This window comes from Phlebotomus argentipes, unplaced genomic scaffold (genome assembly GCF_947086385.1).
Source record: "Phlebotomus argentipes unplaced genomic scaffold, Phlebotomus argentipes genome assembly scaffold_18, whole genome shotgun sequence".
In the NCBI taxonomy this organism is placed as follows: Eukaryota; Metazoa; Arthropoda; class Insecta; order Diptera; family Psychodidae; genus Phlebotomus; species Phlebotomus argentipes.
The window spans coordinates 17,053,444-17,072,552 of record NW_026776177.1 but is presented as its reverse complement, the minus strand read 5'-3'; the positions used below and the strand labels follow the sequence as shown (position 1 = coordinate 17,072,552).

The following is a 19,109-nucleotide window of genomic DNA, read 5'->3' as shown; positions in this document are numbered from 1 at the left end:
CCCTCTGAGATTTTTGTTTTCCATGATGGCGGTGCCGTTAGTTTTGCAGTGAATTGTATATTTTCGTGGATTTGGAGTCACCAGAAGCGAGCTCAAGATGACTATGAATATCTACTATGAAGTGATCAGGACACAAGATGAAGAGCGGTTCTCTCTGTCGTGGCTTGCAGCCACAAATCCCACTATTTTTCGGAATCGCGTGCGAAAGGCGCATTTGGAGACGATCCGGGTGGAGAAAATTTGGTAAATTGTGTGTTTTCTGGGTATCCTGGGTGTTCTTCTGACTTCCTACTGTTCTCTTTGCAGCGATGAAATCCTCAAGGTGCTCAATACCAGCGAGGAAGATCCTAATAAGAGGCTCTCCCTGCATTTGGCGGCAAATCTCACTTACGGCACTGTCAAGATTCACCAGAGAATGGTGGACAATATTTTGGGTATTTTAACGCAATTATCTTCTCTTTAGCTGCCGAAACTGAATGATTTTCTCTTGCAGAGGATGTCACACAATTCATGACCATTCAGACATTCGTTCAGAACACTTTGATGCGCCAGGAGAAGCCCAAGAAGTCAAAACCTGCAAAGAAGCGCGGAAAGAAAGCAAAAAGCTCCGGAAGCAAGCAATGCACGCTTCCAGATTTTTCAGAGCTTACGGATCTTTTAGAACCTCCTGTGGATGATAGCCAGGACGATAGTCTCCCAGAAGCCCTGTTCAACACCACAAATGATCTCATAACGCTGCGCGAGGTGGAATTGTCGACGCACCATGAAATTTCGGACATTGATGATGACTTTTTCGGGGAGTTGAACTTGAACTCACAAGAAGCGAGTTTCTTCAAGGATTTCCTGGACAGGAGCTTCCAGTCTGTTATCGCGGATTCCACGTTCACTGTTGAGGCTCCTAAACATGAGACGCCGTCCAGGGACTCTCCAATCACTGGACTGACCATGATTCCGACGCTTGAGAGTCCGGAAAGTCCTCAAACGCCTCAAACGCAGCAAAGTGTCTTCCAGTATGAGGAAATCCCTTTGGTGGCTTCACAGCTTCCGCTTTCTCCGCCAGATACAGTGTCTGAGGACGAGGAGGAATTTGTGCCGGCTCGGAAGAGACGCAAGAAAACACTGAAGACAGACAAAGTGATGAGAATTTCTGATACTCAGCATTTGCACATGCTGAAGAATTTCAAAAAGCGCCAGAAGGGAAGAGTTGAGATTCCTGGCTTCCGAGCGGATCGTAATGTCCTGACCAGGCCGTGTCGCAAGAGAAATGCTGAGCCTCTGATGGATCAGTTCAGCAGGAATTGCAAGATTCGCTGCCTAGAGGAGGGATTTGAGGACTTCCTCCTGGACATTCTCTTCAAGGACTCCGATCCGAACAATAACATGCCCGGAGAGGAAGTGATGGGGCCGATTTTGGAGGATTTCAATCGGTTTGGCAGAAAGAAATCGACCAGGAAGCGCCAGAGAGAATTTCCACTTCCGCCTGCGATTGAGGAGTTTACTGAACCGCCTCCAGTTCCCAGGGATTTCCAGGAAATCCCGCAGGAGCACCGAGAGACAGACTGGACGCTGCAGAGCACTCTGGCCAAGCTCCAGACGCACTGGAACATGCGAGACGTGCTCGTCTCGCCGGCTGTGCTGCTGAATGGCGTGGTGGCCAGGAAGGATGCCGCCCGCGCATTTATGTCCATCCTACAGCTGGTGAAGCTCAAGATGGTGAAGCTGCACAGCTCGGATGACAGTCTGGAGATCAGATACATCTCGCCTGGCCAATAATTTATTCCCTCACTAATCTTGTCCCAACATGAATTACTACACAATAAATCGCCAGTTACGATGCCACAGCGGGAATTATGGAGGCTGAGATGACGCCCATGTGGCCCGTGACGATAGCCTTGAGCGCAAGGCACGTCCAGGGGCCCAGGCTCAGGACGTGCAGGATGCCGTCGAGCCACAAGCCCTTGTAAGTCGTGGCCACGATGAGGAACGTGACCACCGGCGCGAACTTCTTGTCCAGGTCGTGCCGAGAGAAGAGCCAGAGCAGTGTGGCCGTGGTGAGATGCTGCGCCAGGAGGATGTTCGACTCCAGGCACTTCTGGATGTAGATCCAGCTGAACTCCGCCCCGCGCGCGCCCACCCAAAGCATGAGGGCGCGCGAGAGGATGAGCTCAGCCGTGGCCCAGCCGAGGCCGGCTGTGATGAGCTTGCTGTGACCCTTGCCGGGGATGCGCGAGAGCACCAGCGTGAGCCCCATGAGATCGGCAATGTCAACAGTGCAGCGCAGGAATTCCGCCAAGGCGCTAAAGTCGCCCGCATTGGAGATGGTCTCAGTGTCTGGGAAGAATGTGGCCAGCACTAGCATCTTGCAGAGCTGTGTGAAGGCGTAGATCGCGCCCGCCTGGATGCACTTCCAGAAAGCCCCATATTCAGACCTGGTGGACAGAGAGCACGTAACCTCACAATTGCATTCTCACGGGATTTCCGGGGATTTCTGTGGATACTCACAATCCTGAGTACTTGTAGGTGAGGTAGTAGGGAACGTAGATGAGTGCTAGGCAATTTCCAAAGTGATATAGAGTCATTTTCGCGAGATTTCCCCGATTTTTCTCTAATTTGATTAGAGAGAAGATTCACACGCACGCACACACTCTCAAACTGTCAGCCCAATCAAAAGGGGCGCACTGGCAAGCAAGTCAATGTGTCACGGCTGTTCTGGCACGCCAGTTGCCCGACCGAGTTTCACGTTTTGGTGGTTTTTGGAGCTGCGAGTGCGAGGAAAAAGTCTCCCCTAAATAGTTCACGCAACACTCACGATGGCCGGATTGCTGTCCATATCGTCGCGCCATGTGCCGCGGAGTGTCCTGCGACTGACAGTGAAGCCCTTGACGGAGAATCCTGGTCAGCAGGTGAGTTTTTCCGCGGCACCACCGTGTTTGCCCGTGTATTTGGTTATGTAATATGCCGAAAAGATTTTTCCAGCGCCCCAAATTCCCTTTCCGCATGTGCATCTGGTGCCGGTGCGGCGGATTTGGTCGCACGGGGCACTTTTTCCTGTGGTGGAAATTGAATTTTCATCGATTTTTCTCCCATTTCGCTCTCCACAGTTCGCCAGGAGTTCCAGGACCTACCACCAGGGGCGTGTGCTGCAGAGATTTCCCCGCTTCCTGACCGGGAGCCTCGAGAGTCAGGGAAAGTGAGTGTCCGCGGTGTTTGCGGGTGCCTGAGAGAGTGAAAGTGTGGCGAATGGATTGCGCACAGCGCTGATGAGAGTGATTCGTCAGGCTCGACAGTTCAGAGATAAGAGAATTTGTGTGTGTTTTCAGGAACTTCGTGGACTCACAATGGATCAGCTGGCGCGCCTTTCGCACGAGCTTCGCGCTCAGGAACTCAGAGATTGTCACCGTGCCGCCGTTCGCGGACTCTGTCTCCGAGGGAGACATCAGGTGAGAGAGAGAATGGAGGAATGGCGCGAAGCGGAGAATCTCATTCGCTCTTTCTGCAGATTCACGAAGAAAGTGGGCGATTACGTGGCCGCGGATGAGGTGGTGATGGAGATTGAGACGGACAAGACCACGGTTGGCGTTCCTGCGCCCTTCAATGGCGTCATCGAGGAGATCTTCGTCACGGACGGCGACACTGTGCAGGCGAAGCAGAAGCTGTTCAAGCTGAAGCCCGCCGAAGGCGCTCCTCCGGCCGCCGCTGCGGCGCCGCCCAAGCCTGCTGAGGCTCCGGCTGCCACGCCACCACCTCCACCGCCGCCTCCCAAGGCCGCTGCGCCCCCGCCGCCGCCAGCTGCCGGCGCTGCGGCGCCTCCACCGCCCGCGCCGGCTGCCGTGCCGCCGCCACCGCCGCCCAAGCCCGCCGGCCCGTCGAGCCAAATGCCCGTGGCGGCGATCAGGCACGCGCAGGCCATCGACGCGTCCGTGAAGGTGCCGCCGGCAGACTACACGAAGGAGATCACGGGCACGCGGACGGAGCAGCGCGTGAAGATGAACCGCATGCGGCTGAAGATCGCGTCGCGACTGAAGGACGCGCAGAACACCAACGCCATGCTGACGACGTTCAATGAGATCGACATGAGTGCAATCATGGACTTCCGGAAGACGCATCTGGAGGCATTCGTGAAGAAGTACGGCATCAAGCTGGGCTTCATGTCGGCCTTCGCCAAGGCGGCCGCGTACGCGCTGCAGGACCAGCCGGTGGTGAACGCGGTGATCGAGGGCCAGGAGATCATCTACAGGGACTACGTGGACATCTCTGTGGCCGTGGCGACGCCCAAGGGCCTCGTGGTGCCGGTGATCCGGAACGTGGAGAGCATGAACTACGCCGATATCGAGCTGGCCATCGCGGCGCTGGGCGAGAAGGCGAAGAAGGGCGCGCTGGCGGTGGAGGACATGGACGGCGGCACGTTCACCATCAGCAACGGCGGCGTGTTCGGGTCGCTGATGGGCACGCCCATCATCAATCCGCCGCAGAGCTCGATTCTCGGCATGCACGGAATCTTCGACAGGCCGATCGCCGTCAAAGGACAGGTGAGAACTTGTTGTTTTGGCATTCTCTGGCCGGAATTTGCGCGATAAGGCGTGCGGGATTTGTTGAATCGCAAGTATTGGAGTGATAAGCAGAAGAAGCCACTCGACTTTCATCTATTAGTATCGCTGTATCGCTTAATTTGCTTATTGAACTGTTTTATCAGTTGCTGTTGTCTGGCAGATAATGCAATTCCTGAGACTTTGCTGGGAAACAATGTAGCAAAAGATTTACAATGTTAGAGAAATTGGCCTACATTTTATGATTCAATCTATTTTTAGACGATTGAAAAAGAAGTTTTGGATATCTTGTCAACTTTCCAATTCATGGGGTTGCCTGAAAAAAATGTAGGGAAACGCGGGGTAATTTTGGGCAACGCTTATTTCATGCTTTTGTGTAGTTTGAAAATGCTTTTGGCTCTGAAAAATGGTTCTTATTTGATTTTTCGGGCTGAAGATTAAAGAAATTTTTCTATTTTTTGTGTTTATTGATGAGAATTGAATCCTAAAATTGTCAAAAATGATTTTGATAAATTTTATTTGTAAGCTAATTCGCATCTTTTTGAGCTTTGCATAGACTAAGTGCGAAAAGTCAAAAAGATACTAATATATTTATTAGGAATAGAGAAAAACTGCAAAATCAATTGAGAGTCTAAGTTTGGAGCCTAAAACGCCCCGTTCTTCTGTAAGTTTAAAAGGTGTTTCGAAGGCATTTTCATAGTTGGCATTCAAGCATTGCTAGATTCTTGCTTTTATGCTTCATTTACCATTCAATATAATGTTTTGCGTCACGTTTTCTTCCATCTCGCCTTCAATTATCACAAATCTGTGGCGAAAGAGCGTGAAAAGTCTGCCTTATCTTGCGAAATGAAGTCGTTAGATAACAGTTATGCTGTTTCCGAGGCGCCTGACGAATAACGTTTTGTGTGTTTGGCAGGTTGTAATTCGACCGATGATGTACATTGCGCTGACTTACGATCATCGCCTGATTGACGGACGCGAAGCCGTGATGTTCCTGCGCAAGATTAAGGGCGCCGTCGAGGATCCCAGGATCATCCTAGCAGGAATCTAAAATAATATTGTTATGAGAGAAAGAAAGAGAGAGAGAGCGAGAGATGCAACAGAAAATTCGCCTGTTACAAAGCAGCAGAGAAGGAACAGAATTTCACAATGATATTCGAACGATTTTAGTGTTAAAAATTAATGAGAAACCATCATTAAATTAATCGATTACACATAAAGAAAAATGAAAATAGTGTGCAACAGTGAACTTTCTCATCCGTGAGTCGACTGTGGACGGAGATTTGTTTTTTGTAAATTTAGTTTGCAATCATTATAATTTATGTTTTCTCCATTTAAAAGCATAAGTTGATGAAAATATTTTGTAGAAAAGACACGGAAAATATTGTCCCTCGAGTCTTGGTTGCTTTCTTTTTTCAATCTCTTCCGCGTCGCGTCTAGAAGTGAATCTGCAACGGAAAGTGGTAGACATCAAACGACCATACGTGAAAACAGTATGAAAAAAAATCTTAAGTGAAGTATTTATTTAGCTCGTTTTCTGTGGCGCTGTAATTAAAGAGTCTGTACAGAGGCAAGTTTGAAGAGATGTTGTTTCATTTCATTCACGCGTCTTCTGTGTTGAGAAACTTGCAATTTCTGACCTTGGAGGACTTTGCACAGCTGAAAGGACGAGTTTAACCTTGGTGTGCAGCGGAGAAGGGGATTAATTAGAGGGTTGTCTCCAGATGAACCGCAAATCGTGAACACGGAAAGGGTTGATGGAGAGCAGAGGCGCAGCGGAGTGAGAAATTCACCCCTTTTGACGTGATTCTAAGGGAGTTTTTGCATGAATTTGAACCGCTTTTGAATGTTATTCTAATCCTTGAATGATATTCAGATGAAAGACATTTTTTTAGACGATGAACTTAATGTAATTATGTTCTTTTAGCAGTTTATTTTTCAGTAAAATTAATGATTTATAAGATATTTATCGTTTTTGATGCTTTTTTCCTAAATACTGATAATATATTTACGAATTTGGAACATGAATTCACGGATTTGGATGTCAGTGAGATTTATAGTGAAAGTTAAAGACTTTCAAACACTTTCAGGCTGTCTAAAAATCTAGTCATTTCCAATATCTTGTGAAAATGTGTAAAAGATTTCGCAAAATGATGGATTTACTTTATTTATACTCACTGTTAATATTTTTTTTAAAGTTGTTTTGCCATGAATTTCAGTTCTGCTCCTGAAAAAGTCAGACAAATTCTGCTGAAAAAATTCTGCACAGTTTTTTTTTTCTTTCTAATTCTTTCTCAATTTTATTCAATTACAAATTCATTACAATCTTTTCTTTTTTTTTATTACAATCAACGAAATTCCGTACTTGGTACATTTTTGATCATGATACAATTTTTTGTCCTTCATTATTTCCTAACAAGTAATTTTCGCGGAGTTTCAATCTGGTTACAAAATAAAGTGTTCAAAAGATGATGTTTTTAATATAATTACATAATTATACAATGTGATTCTGGTGGGATTTTTTCGCTCTCATTCCATGGAATAAAGTACATCTTTTTCTAGCCTCTCTGGCAATGATAATTCGTGTTTTTTTTTCCCAACAGGAAGCAATTTGCTAGTTAATATTTAATGCAGTGTTTCTCATTTTCATAAATTGTATTTTGCTGGATTTGTCGTGAAAGACGAGACGAGAGTGTGGGTTTTTCAGCTTTTCGGGGACACACGAGAATGTTCGTCCGCTATATATATTTTCGGGGTGAAGCCACAAAAGTGAAGAACTATTGCCATATCTTGTACATTTTGCGGGAAACATTAATGTCGCAAGTTTTATCATAACTATGAATTATTGTGGCCAATGATTTCATTATGCTTCTTTGTCCTCCGCTCACTCCAAACACTTCCCGATGGATTTTCATTTGAATTTGGCACTCAAATTCTCGCGTTCATCTTTCGTTCCTTTTTTTTTTTCTTCCTTCCATTTTATCGTATTATTTTTTTTTCTTTCTTCCTAAAAAAAGGTTTACATCAAGCGTGTGTGCGTGTGACTTTCTTCTTAATTGCATTTAGGGTTTGAGAAAATATGACTAAAAGAATATCTAGAGACTTACATTTAGAGAGAATAATAGTAAAAAAAAAATATTGGAACTTTTGGTAGATATTGCAATTTGATGAGAGTGACGCGCTTTTGGAGGTTTTTTTTTTCTATGCAATCTCTTGGCAGAATGTGTGGCAATAATTGTGGATTTTTCGCCCAACTTTGGTCGTTGGCTGCTGAACTCCTTGCCAAACAGCCATCCAGAAGGACTGCGAGTCCGGGTGCGGAGCAGGGGACGGACTTGCAATTGATGAGGGAGAATAATGTGATTTTGAGATACTCGAGGGGCTGCAGAAAGATGGCTGATGGCGTCTTTTTATATATGTGTGTATAAATGTTGTTTGCAAAGAAGAGGGTCGCTTTAGCTGTTATTATTTTCCTTCTCAACTGCTCTACTATGTATAATTTATAGCCTATTTTTTTTTTATTTCTTGAATACATTCTACGCACAAGATTTATACCGTTTTTCTTGGTTGCCATGCTATTCTTGCAATACAGTTTGTGTTAATTTTCCCCTTTTAAGTGGGCCAATTGTGATGGAACTCTAGCAGTTGGCAAATTTAAACACACTTTAAGACATTACTTTGCAAAGTTATATACAAAAATCAGACATAATAGCACTCAAAAATTTTTGGGTTTCCAGGGGAAATTTGTCGCCTCTGTGGAGCATTCAATAGTGCTGGTCTAAAGGGTTGTTGATGGCTACGATACAGAAGGGTGGTCATCAATGTTTTCATGTACTATTGAGTGGCTTTTATCTCTTATCATCACATTTTTGCTATTTATTTGTTGGCCTAAACACACAGAGCAATCTGATAAATGCTCAACAGAGGCAAGAAATTCTCGCTTTGGGAAACCCTCAAAATCCATTTTGAATTGTTTTCTTCATTCAACAAATCATTTTGATTTTCCTTTTTTAGTTTTCTCGCAACACGAAAATAAAATTTTAAAGTACAAAATTCTCAAAGTTTTTTTTTCTTCACTTTTCTGTCCATGCAAAGTCGCCAATTGTGCGCCAATTAAGTCTGCCAATTGTCTAATATAGAGACATTTGATGAAGAAAACAATTCAAAACAAGAAGAAATAAAATTACGTAGAAAAAAGATTATTAAAAATTATTAAAAGTAGATTTAAAAGTAGTGATAAAAATGAAAATTCTAAGTTTTCATTGAATACGCACCTACAAAATTGTCCGTTTGATGACGCGTTGTTCAGCCTAGCTTTGTTTTGTTTTCTTTTTTTTTGGTTTCGCTTAAAGATATCGAAAATTTCATTTTCGCATTTTTTGATTTTCTTGTCAAACGGAACATTCCCCTAAAAGATTTTTGCTTCTAATAAGTTTTCCAGTTTTTTTTTTTTGTTCTTTAAAGCTATTTCACATGTTTTCTGACGTGTTATTTGTGTGTATATTTTTTCACTATTGCTTGGTTTTTCAAGACTAAATTTCTTGCTATAGTTTTTTTTTGTTTTACTTTTGATCTCATCAAAATTTTCACATATTTTTGTGGCACCTTTTTTCCACCCCCAAACACCAAAATCTGCCAGTTTAATTGAAACATGTTAGTAATTTCCGTGTTACTCAAATGCTTTTAAAACCATAAAGTACTAAATAATTGGGGGATTTCTTGGTCAAATTTCCGAGTTTAGTTAGACTCAAAGGATGGGCTGTGACACCTTCTTGAGATTAGACAAGTCTGAGTGGGGCTTTTGAGAAAAGATGATGTCTGGTGGGCTTTGTCAGGGGGTGGCGTTGACGGTTTGGGGCTCTTTTGGCTGCCTGGCTCCAGATCGTAGAAAGACAGAGAGAGAGAGAGAGAGAGGGATTGACTTTAAGGGTTGTCCCGCGTTTTCTCTGAACGGCTTTTTCGAATTTATCGCTTCGTTTTTCTTGGTGATGTAGTTTCAGCAATACAAGGGCTATTTCTGACGTTTTTTTTCGCAGTTTTGAACTCTTCCTAATCTAGTTTTCGGACGGGGACCGTTTTTTTCAGCACTGTTGCATTGTCCTCGTGCTTTTTTCTGGGGGTTTTGGGGAGTATTTTTCTTTTGTTCTAGACTTGGGTAGCGGTTTGATGTGGTTTTTGAGTTTCAGGGTTGCAACATTTAGAGTGCTTCTGGTCAAGTGGGGTGGGGGTGACTTTGGTCGAAGGGTAGATGTCTACAAGACACCCTAATTGTATTTATGTTGTGAATACTAAAATGGCCAAACTATCGATGGTATTTCAAGTTTCTCCAAGTAATTTTCAAGTGGCGTCTTCGTCCTCACACCCCGAGAATCCTTCAATTTATTAAATACATTGTGAAATATTAATCAAAGTCCACCCTCTTTTCCTCGGTGGAGAGACTTTTGGGCATGGCGTCTGACGGTGGAATTGGTTAGAATTTTGCAAGGGACCTTCAGCAATTTACCACCCCTTTTGTGCAACCCATTCAAGGAATTTCGCATCAATTTGTCTACGCAGTGTTTTGCTTCGTTTTTTTTTTTCTTCTTCAAAGAAAAGTAAATATAATTTGTTAATTTTCATGCGCTCAGAGACGCTCTTCAATTGGCGGGAAATGATATGTAATTCACATTATTACTTTTGATTCCTTTCTGGTCAGCGCGGGAAGGATGGGATGAAAACCAGAAGGCCCACCCCTTTTGCAGCACTATTCGTCCAAATCTATTTCCGTTCGAAATTACTTCAGATACGGCCAGACCCTCTCCTGAAGATTGAGAGATATTTCAGCATGAATTTCCGCCCTTGGATGGGGTGCTGTGCAATTTGCTGAGGCTCAAATGCGGGAAATCTCAAGACTCCCAAGTGCGGATCTCGGGGTTTGGGACGCGCAAACAAAGACCTTCTCCAGACTGCGAGGGGACATGCAACGTTAGTCTTTTTCCTAATGGCTGGGGCGTCTGATTTGGGGTGCGGGCCAGGGGGGAAGGTGCGTCCAGGCGGGGGTGCGAGACTCGAGGACATGTGAGAAAATGGGGAGAAGGTGAATGATAATCACAACATCAAAACTTCGCGGTTCAGTCAGGAGTGTGTGTGTGTTTGTGTGCACGGAAAATTCGATGGATGCTCGAGCGGCGATTTGTTGGGCCGAAAACCGAAAATATAGGGGACCATTGAAGGCCGGTGAAGCATCAAAAGACATCACTTTTATCCGAAATCTATGGGCCGAGGATTTGCTTATGCTTAAGTATGAAATTCCGCTTGGAAGACAACCGATTGTGAGACGCAATTTCAATTAACGTGTACCTTTTTTGGGGGTGTGGGAAATTACAAATTATGTTTTTGCTTTGTCAAATTTGTCACGAAACGAAAAACCGATGTGTCTCTATCCAAAAACGATACTTTCGGGGTTTTTTTTTGGTTCTTATTATGCTTTTCTGGTCCATATTGAGAAATTTTGCTGTGATTTTTTTTTGGATAAAATTTTGGCGGAAGCAAAAGCGAGATCAGGGAATTTTTATACAAGCACTGAGTTGGATTAAACCACCCCTGGCTAAACCCTAAACCTCGCAGTGGCTCAAAAATAAATCTATGCTTTTCGATACCAAATTATTTCTTCAATTTGTAATTTCCCGTCATTTTTGCTTGATTTCAAGGGTGATTTGAATTTTGCGAGAAATTTTGCAACTGCCGCTCGAGTGGGTTTTCTTTTTTTTTTCTAACTATTTTCTAACTACATCACCGTATGAATATCATGACTTTTTTTCTATCAATATGGGCAAAAGATAAGTATTTTGGCAAATATTTTTGCTTTGCAATGTTAGAATGCAATCGGATTATAATTAAAGCTATAAAAATAAAATCCGCACGCAATATAAATTCTGGAAGAGATAAAATAGTATTAGTTTGAGCATTAATAAGTTATATCATCACTAATTAATTAACGAAACCTAATTAAACGCTATTTTTATTATTCAACTTTATTAAATCTGACCACTTTTCCGTGTAAACTGAATTTTGGCGGAATTTTTGTCTTCTATCTAGAGTGTAATTTTTTTTTTCACTTTTCTTTTGATTGTGCACAATTTTGAGGTTATGCTCTGGATATGAAGATATGTCCTAACCTAACAATTTCTTAATCCCTTCGAGTCCATTGAGAAATTGGAATTTTCGCCGTGTTTTTGCATGTTAGTTGGATGTGCAACAAAATTCTGTCTATTTCTTCATTGTAACAAATATAAATTTTCACACTATAAAAATATCTATGTTAAATATATTCTTTCCAACTTGCGTAAATATGGTTTCTCTCGAAAATTACTAGCACCAGTCAGTTTCGTGAAGATTCATTTGTTCTCTCGTTAAATTAGGATGAATATTTCATGTTTTTTCTTGTGGTTTGTTTTTGAATTTCCACTGCATCTTTTGAGGTTAGTTTTCGCTGCCCTATATATATAATTTAATCTTCCTTCGATGTCCCAATACTTCACTTAAATCTTATTGTTTCTCTGTCATCTCGCGAGATGGACTGAAAGGGATTAAGAATTATCGTCTATTTTGCTTCAATTTCGCTCTGAGTTTTATGTATTTTTTTTGGTTTTCCTTTTTTGCGTTCTAAACAGACAAATTGAAAGTTCTCTAAACATGATTTTGCCCCATTTTGTGAGAAACACTGCCAAATTATCGTGGTCAGCATTTTCTAATTGATGGAATAATAAAAATATCCTCAATATTCATGCATTTTCAGATGCTTAAGTAATAAGATTCGAGAATCTCTCATTTCTATGTGATTGTGACGCTTAATTTTTGAAATTTCGATACATTCCAAAAACAAGCTTTCCCAGGGGTGAAGAATTTTCAATTTTGTCTGACATTTTGTGGGCTCTTTTGATTGGCTTCTCTGCTCAGGTACAATTCCACCAAATATTTTTTAATCTGTCGAAAGAGTGTTCTTTTTTGTCATGTTCAGCTTCCTCTATCATTTGGTATTAAATTCAATAGATTCTGATTGTGTGGCGTCATTTAGTCAAAAAGAAGAAATTGTTGTTGGTAAAAGGTGAAATGATAAATAGTAAATGCTTAGCAAACGTAGGCTATGTTTGGTCTGGAGGTTAAACAATTACAAGCTAGCAAATGCTAAAAAGTGACTAAAGGCAAGTAATATAGGTAAAAGTATAAAGAGTAAAAAGATGATCCTTGCGAGGATGATACTTAGCGGAGCACGGCGTGCCCGTGAATCCTGTGAAGTCTCCGGTGCTGAGCTTTGGCGCGCTTCTGTGAAGGGGAATTGAGGGCGCTTCCCCTCGTTCTGCACTTCTCCTGCGCTGTGCGTGTTGACTGTGTTGGTGTTCCGGAACTTCTCCTTCGGCTGACTCGAAGACGGCTGCATATCTCCTCCCAGGATACGCTCATCTTTGCTGGGTGCTTCTTGCTGCTGTGTGAGAATTTCTCCTCCGAGGTTCGTCTCCTCCGTGGAACCGTGTCCTTCTTCAGGAAAAGATGCATTCGTGGTGGTTCTAGTGCGCTGGTGTTGGTGATTCTGTGGGAATATCCTCATGCATTCCTTTTCCATGCTTGTGGGCCGGGATGTCCGTGTTTCCGATTTGGTCGTCGCTGGATATTTCAGTCGGTGTGTGTGTGTGTGTCCGAGGGTCGGTGAATTTTCCATCCTGCTTCCTCCTGGCTGTCCCTTTTGGACTCTGGATGCTCTGACTTATCGATCCATTTCTCACATTTTCTCAATGGTGTCTCTTTGCGTGTCCTCGCATTTATCTTTCAATTTTCTTTGCCTCTCTTCTGTGTGTGAGCACTGTGAACACAAGATGGCGACTTGTTAGAATCTTCTTTGCGACTACATCAAGCCTTAAGTTAAGTTGTGGGGTTGCGTGTGGCTCTCGAGGCCTTCAGCCAATTAGCTAACAATTACGACTAAATTGTTAAAATGTGCTTAAACTTTATCATCCGCTAAAAGTTCACTTTTTGCGCCAATTCAACTTGTGCTCAACGCAACACTGTTGCGCTCTCGAATTTTCCGCTTCTGCTTTCGCTTTTTTTTGTCAGAAAATTAACACAAACTCTTTTAGAGAATATCGCGGGAAGTGGTTTTTGCTGTATTTTTCCAGGTGAATTTCGATGTGAATTTGACCGGATCCTTGTCTGCAAAGAGAAGAGACGCAGAGGATTAAGGCACTGATGGACTAAACTCGGAAAGTGCGTCACACTCACCGCACAACACTAGTCCAATTAATTAATGTATCAAACTAAAATGCTGGTCCTTTTGCTCTCTTTCAGATGATGATTCCTTTCGCTGGCTTCCCGGTTAAGGCACACTCAACTGCAAACACTCAACTTTGGATTGATGGCCAATGTCTTGATTTCCACACTCTGGCACTTGAATGGTGAATTTGGGATATGATCGGGTGCGGACTTGAGATGTTGAACGAGGCAAGGATCCGATCAAACTGATGCTGCTACTCGACTGTCGCAGCCAGCAAACGTTCCATCCGCAATTCTCGCCATCGGCCGCAAACCAGATCCACCGGTTCGCCCTCCGCTTGGCGTCACACCTGGACCAGAGCCGGGATGCTGCCGCGAGATGAAACGGGTTTTTCCAGATCGCCAGTGACCGTTGTCCATTCAATCGCCACCGGTGAAGCTGTGCGAATCTCCTGACAATTGATGATGAGATTCATCAACCGTCCCGTCTCAAGGGTGAGAACAATGCGATGTCTTCGGAAACTGGAATGCCTTCCTTTCTCGATCATTTCTCACACTCTGCATCTCTTCCAGACTGTGCCCTCTTCCCATAGCTTCTGGACCATTCTCCAGTCGTCTTTTGTACTGTGAAATATCCAGCTTTGCCAGCTCCAAATGGAAGCCCAGAGTTTAATCATGAGAGTTTGGCAAACAGTATTATTTCTTCGGTCCAAACATATCGCTTGAAATGGCCAAAGTTGCAATCGCTTTGAGATTTTGTCCACCTTATTGGAGAGGTGGGGAAACTAATAACAACTTGCAGCAACTATTTTCATTCCCATTTGATTGGGTTCGCTACATTTTGTCCCCTCATGCATTTCTGCACTTTTCTCAACAAATCGGCCAACTTTCTCAATTTCAGCTGACTTAAAATGGCCAATTTGCCCGTCATACCTTCTCTCTGCGTGATTTCACATGGAATTTTTGGCAGCCCTGCCGCACAGGGTGACCAGCCGATGGGCGTCTACGTGAAACCCTCGCAGAGTCCGATGCGTGGCCTGAGAAGGGTGGCGAATCCAATAGACGGCAATGACGATATGGCTCATCTCAGTTCAATATGTGATTTTCACTTTCACTATTCAAATTCCTGCCATTCTCCCCTGTGTTTGCCACCCTCCGGCTCCCGATGAAATCGCATTGTCCTGCATTGTTATGCACAGGAATTATTGGGAAATTAACAGACATTTGAGACGACAGGGTGGCTGTTTGGGTGGAGAATTGAGGCTTTAATCTTAAAAATTCTACATTCACACATCCGTCTTAAACAGCACATCTTTAAGGTGTTCACATCGATCAAATCTGTCAAACAGAGACAAATGTTCCTGCAAAGAAATTCTCTATAGAGTCTGGTTTCTGAATGATGATTTATATGTGCTCATAATTGAATTTGCATAGAGTTTTGCTACAAAATAAAGTTAATGGTCGTCATATCAAGACAATCACAGTATATTTCATGCCTTTTAAACTTATATAGTTCATGAACTGATCTATATTTCAACAAATTACACTGAATTTCAAAATATTTCTCTTTGTTCGCTTACAAATTAAAAGAATCAATTGAATAATCAGATATATCTTACGCAAATGAAAGGTTTTGAGAGATGCAATTTTGAAAAATATGTGAAAATTCAGTTCTTGTTTAGGATCTCAAAGCCAAAATATTTTCATGCATCAAATGACTTGTTAATATACTTGTTAATGTATCATAAATTTGGCAATTCAAAAAAAAATGGGTAAAAGTTTTTGAGTCATTAAATGCAATTAAATTTATTGATAAATTTTGTTGTTCTTTTTGGGGAACCGTTGAAATCAAACATTACTAATCATGAACTGTATAAAATAATCCATCAAATTTATTGTTTTCTAGTTATTATTTCGTATAATTCAAAACTGAAACCCATTTGTGATGAATTTCTTTTATTTATTATAGTGCCTTCCAGTGTAAATGTCCATCAATTAATTCAACGAGAGAAACTTCCCATTCATCTTTGTGATGCGCTAAAGAAGGAGAAAAATGGCGTAATCCCATGGGTAACAAATGTCTCTTGAAAATGTAAATCTTCTTACGGGGCATAGAGTGGAAAGTTGGGGTGATTCACCACTGCTTTGGGGCGTGAGATGATGGAGTGGGATCTGGCCAAAAGAAAAGGGTGTTTCTGTGGTTTTCCTTGCTAAAACACACACAGAAACACGCAACCCTTCTGGCCAGGAAGACACATTTCGGCCATAAGAGAGAATACAATGAATTGGGGATGTCATCTTGGCCAATTTGTAATAGAGGCAAAACCCATGGAGCCGAGAGGGATCCCAGAATCGCCACAGTTGAATCTGTATCTCGTGTGTGATATCATAATCCTTATAGATGGTTTGTAAACACCAAATAAAAGTCCTCCCACTGGGATATTCAGTTATCATCCCTTCTCCACCATATTTGCTGTGTTATTTTGCATGTCTTGCCAAAGGGACATATGCACGGAAACATGCTCCATCGCACTGTGAGAAAGTGAGAAAATTTTCTCCGTCCGTGTGCAATTTGGGGCCCTTTTCCCACGACTCAATTCACCGAGTTGACGATATACAAGCAATTCTCACATTTGTATGCTTGTTATTTGGAAATACAATATAATAATAAATATAGCAATTGTCGAGGAGAATGGAAAATGGACGACGAAACAATAAACACCCACAATCTAATACACAAATATTCAGAAATTCTCGCCCGCTCCCTTTTGCGGCAAAACAGGGGTATTTTGTCCACTGGAAATGCTACATAGGAAAATTGTGTGTTCTCCAGTGGAGTCCATTGTTCAATTTGTGTGATGAGTCCCTTTTCTGCTGCGGCATCGCAACACCACTCGTTAGATATATCAGCACTAAAGTCCACCCGAGACGCCCGTTCACCCTGAGGAGAGCGTCCTGATGGGGCTCCACCTTGGCCGCTCTGTCCTGGGACTCTTTTATGGCGCCAAAAGCCAGAAAGACAGTGATAATAAATGACGATTCTCACCCCCTGACTCTCGCAATGGCGATAGAAAGGGCAGAGGAAGGGATATAGTAAAATTTTATGATAGATGGTAAATGCTGCATCGATAAGGGCAATCATGAGGCCAGAGATAAGAATGGTATATTGTTAGATTTTCAATTGTTCGTCAGAAACTATTTTCTTTTCAAGATTGTGCGAGTTTAACTTTCTTTGCAGGGGGTTTTTTACTCAAAGTGAGGGTGCATAGTTTTATTCACTCCCTTTTTAATTACATCAGCATGATTTATTTGCCAGTAATCGCCGAGTTGTCCAAATGTTTGTAATCAACATTCGTGCTTCACATGCTGCCGCCTTATTTGCACACTTAAATGCCCCTCGATGAGCCTCTAGAGCGGCGTCTTCGTCTTCAAAGGAGGGCCAGGCGAGTGGGACGAGTGAAGAGGACGTGGATTGCGAAGAGTTCGCAAGGGGTGAGTGATTTGGCATCTGCGAGCTGAGGCAGCGAATGGAAGAGGGTGTCTCCTTCTCTCCATCTTCAGACGCAATAGCTGTGAAACTTACATGGCCTGGAGTGGGGTGGTGTAGTTATTATTTGGGGGTTACTAAGCAAGGCGTGGTTTGCAAAGTTTCAACCCCTGGCACCATAAAATCCTTATACTCTATTCCACACTTGGTGCAGACTCTGAAGAGCGACACGAAAGGGGTGAAATGATGGAGGGTGAGGAGAATGTAAGTCCTTGGTCTGACTGTCATTTTATTCTTGGCCGTATGTTATTTTGCATAAAGATGAGTCGACGAAATAATCACGTTCTAAGGAAACGGAATTTCATATTCCCTCCTCATGCTCGACCCTCATCTTCTCTCTATGGGGACGCTCTTCTCGTATAACGGAGAAAATGGAATTTCATTTCATTTTATTGTGCATGTCTCTAAAAGCTCCACATAGACTCACCCCCTGGGAAGAGGGAATAATGCGATATTCTTAGTCGTTTACATATTAAGTTTTGCTGAATGCTCCTGAGCGAGTGTGGGATGTGGATTAATTATTCCTCAGTGCTGAATGCCACACGAGTTGGGGTGGCGATGGACATAAAAGACTCCTCAAATGATAATGCTGCATATTTAATGTGTAGTTCCATTCAAAATGTAGAATCTTCGCCTCACTTTAATTGCTCAGCATGAAAATTCACAGCTTTAAAGCATGAAACGCACACTGTAGTGAATCTTCAAAACAGAAAAGAAGTTGTTTATCCACTCTGTCGACTTTGTCTTTTGTCTATTGGCTTATCAAATAATAATGAACAAATAAACACAGTGTATTCTTAAACATTATTCGAGTGCTTGGCAGCAATGGAAATAAATTTGATTACAAAGTCTCATTTATACAGTGCAGCAGAGATACAAAATAGTTCTATTCACTGACAACAGCAGCCAGAAGCAGTCTAATATTTGCATTTACAAATTAAGTAGATTCACATCTTCCCTTCTGCGGAGTTTGGGAACTCTCTGCACTTCATCCCCGGCAATCTCCCCATCCTTGCTCTTGCGATAATTCCGGGGAAAATTCATATATCGCCAGTTCAATTTCAAACTTTGACTATTTTAGTTTTAACACCCCAAACCACACAACACACACCCTCGTCCCCAGCACACATACAACCCACATCATTTCATATCTTTTGTTGGATTTTCCTCCCCGAGAGTGTCTCTGAATTTGCCAATCCAAAAGTCACCACCCACTCCAGCCTCGAAAATCAAATCTCAAAATTATGGTGAACTCTGCTCCGCTGCTGTGTCCGGCCACCCATTCTCCAGACACACCATGGAGAGCTCCATTTAAGGACCCTGTCGGAAGAAAGCTCGAGAGTGCTAAATTGGGGTTCTCACAATAGTTCCTATCGATTTCCTCAGGGAGAAGAGCAAATTTCACATTACATCCCTCATGAAATGTATATTTAAGGGATGTTGTGTGTTTCTGATGGTCTTTTTCAAAAATCTTCGTGTATTTCAGCTAATAACTCAAAAATTACAGTCATTCTTATTTTTACTTCATGCTAAACAATACGATAAGAAGAGCACTAAACGCTGTAAAGCGAAGAAAAGGAGTTCAGTGTCTCAAATGGAAGCTTAAAGAGTAGCAAATGCCGAAGTTTTGGCCTTCACCAGGACTGTCTAATACTAATTTGAATTAATCCAGTCTGGATTTGCGTCTAAATACTACAAATACAGGGCATCGACAGTGAAAGCTTCGCAACCGTAGCAAAGGTGAGAGCGAATATGTAGTGAATAACATC

The 19,109-nt window shown here is 42.7% G+C and overlaps 3 protein-coding genes and 1 long non-coding RNA gene across 5 annotated transcripts; 3 read left to right on the top strand and 1 right to left on the bottom strand.

The window, feature by feature from the left end:
- Nucleotides 1-73: 73 nt before the first annotated feature.
- LOC132260479 (uncharacterized) lies at nucleotides 74-1,773 on the top strand. The gene is made up of 3 exons (XM_059758618.1): nucleotides 74-243; nucleotides 307-434; nucleotides 494-1,773. Exons 1-3 carry the CDS (start codon nucleotides 98-100, stop codon nucleotides 1,771-1,773), a joined length of 1,554 nt encoding a protein of 517 aa, XP_059614601.1. The 5' UTR covers nucleotides 74-97.
- Nucleotides 1,774-1,828: 55 nt separating this feature from the next.
- Nucleotides 1,829-2,687, bottom strand: LOC132260481 (BOS complex subunit TMEM147). Its single transcript, XM_059758620.1, has 2 exons — nucleotides 2,503-2,687; nucleotides 1,829-2,429 (listed from the first exon to the last, which is right to left on the bottom strand). Exons 1-2 carry the CDS (start codon nucleotides 2,577-2,579, stop codon nucleotides 1,829-1,831), a joined length of 678 nt encoding a protein of 225 aa, XP_059614603.1. The 5' UTR covers nucleotides 2,580-2,687.
- A 4-nt stretch (nucleotides 2,688-2,691) lies between these two features.
- On the top strand, nucleotides 2,692-5,620 carry LOC132260480 (dihydrolipoyllysine-residue succinyltransferase component of 2-oxoglutarate dehydrogenase complex, mitochondrial). Its single transcript, XM_059758619.1, has 5 exons — nucleotides 2,692-2,903; nucleotides 3,102-3,190; nucleotides 3,321-3,440; nucleotides 3,500-4,529; nucleotides 5,464-5,620. Exons 1-5 carry the CDS (start codon nucleotides 2,811-2,813, stop codon nucleotides 5,596-5,598), a joined length of 1,467 nt encoding a protein of 488 aa, XP_059614602.1. The 5' UTR covers nucleotides 2,692-2,810; the 3' UTR covers nucleotides 5,599-5,620.
- A 3,017-nt stretch (nucleotides 5,621-8,637) lies between these two features.
- Nucleotides 8,638-16,513, top strand: LOC132259485 (uncharacterized). Of its 2 annotated transcripts, XR_009468316.1 has the most exons (4): nucleotides 8,638-13,787; nucleotides 13,869-14,288; nucleotides 14,367-14,569; nucleotides 15,763-16,513. It is a non-coding gene; the product is annotated as an uncharacterized LOC132259485 (long non-coding RNA). The 2 variants fall into 2 exon arrangements; XR_009468315.1 differs by having other exon boundaries at nucleotides 8,638-14,288.
- The last annotated feature ends 2,596 nt before the right edge of the window (nucleotides 16,514-19,109 follow it).

Coding starts and splice junctions, on each gene's coding strand:
- LOC132260481 (XM_059758620.1), bottom strand. CDS start 2,579: ATGACTCTATATCACTTTGGAAATTGCCTAGCACTCATCTACGTTCCC. Junction 2,430..2,502: donor ACCTACAAGTACTCAGGATT/GTGAGTATCCAC, acceptor TCTGTCCACCAG/GTCTGAATATGGGGCTTTCT.
- LOC132260479 (XM_059758618.1), top strand. CDS start 98: ATGACTATGAATATCTACTATGAAGTGATCAGGACACAAGATGAAGAG. Junction 244..306: donor ATCCGGGTGGAGAAAATTTG/GTAAATTGTGTG, acceptor TTCTCTTTGCAG/CGATGAAATCCTCAAGGTGC. Junction 435..493: donor AATGGTGGACAATATTTTGG/GTATTTTAACGC, acceptor TTTCTCTTGCAG/AGGATGTCACACAATTCATG.
- LOC132260480 (XM_059758619.1), top strand. CDS start 2,811: ATGGCCGGATTGCTGTCCATATCGTCGCGCCATGTGCCGCGGAGTGTC. Junction 3,191..3,320: donor AGCCTCGAGAGTCAGGGAAA/GTGAGTGTCCGC, acceptor GTGTGTTTTCAG/GAACTTCGTGGACTCACAAT. Junction 3,441..3,499: donor GTCTCCGAGGGAGACATCAG/GTGAGAGAGAGA, acceptor CTCTTTCTGCAG/ATTCACGAAGAAAGTGGGCG.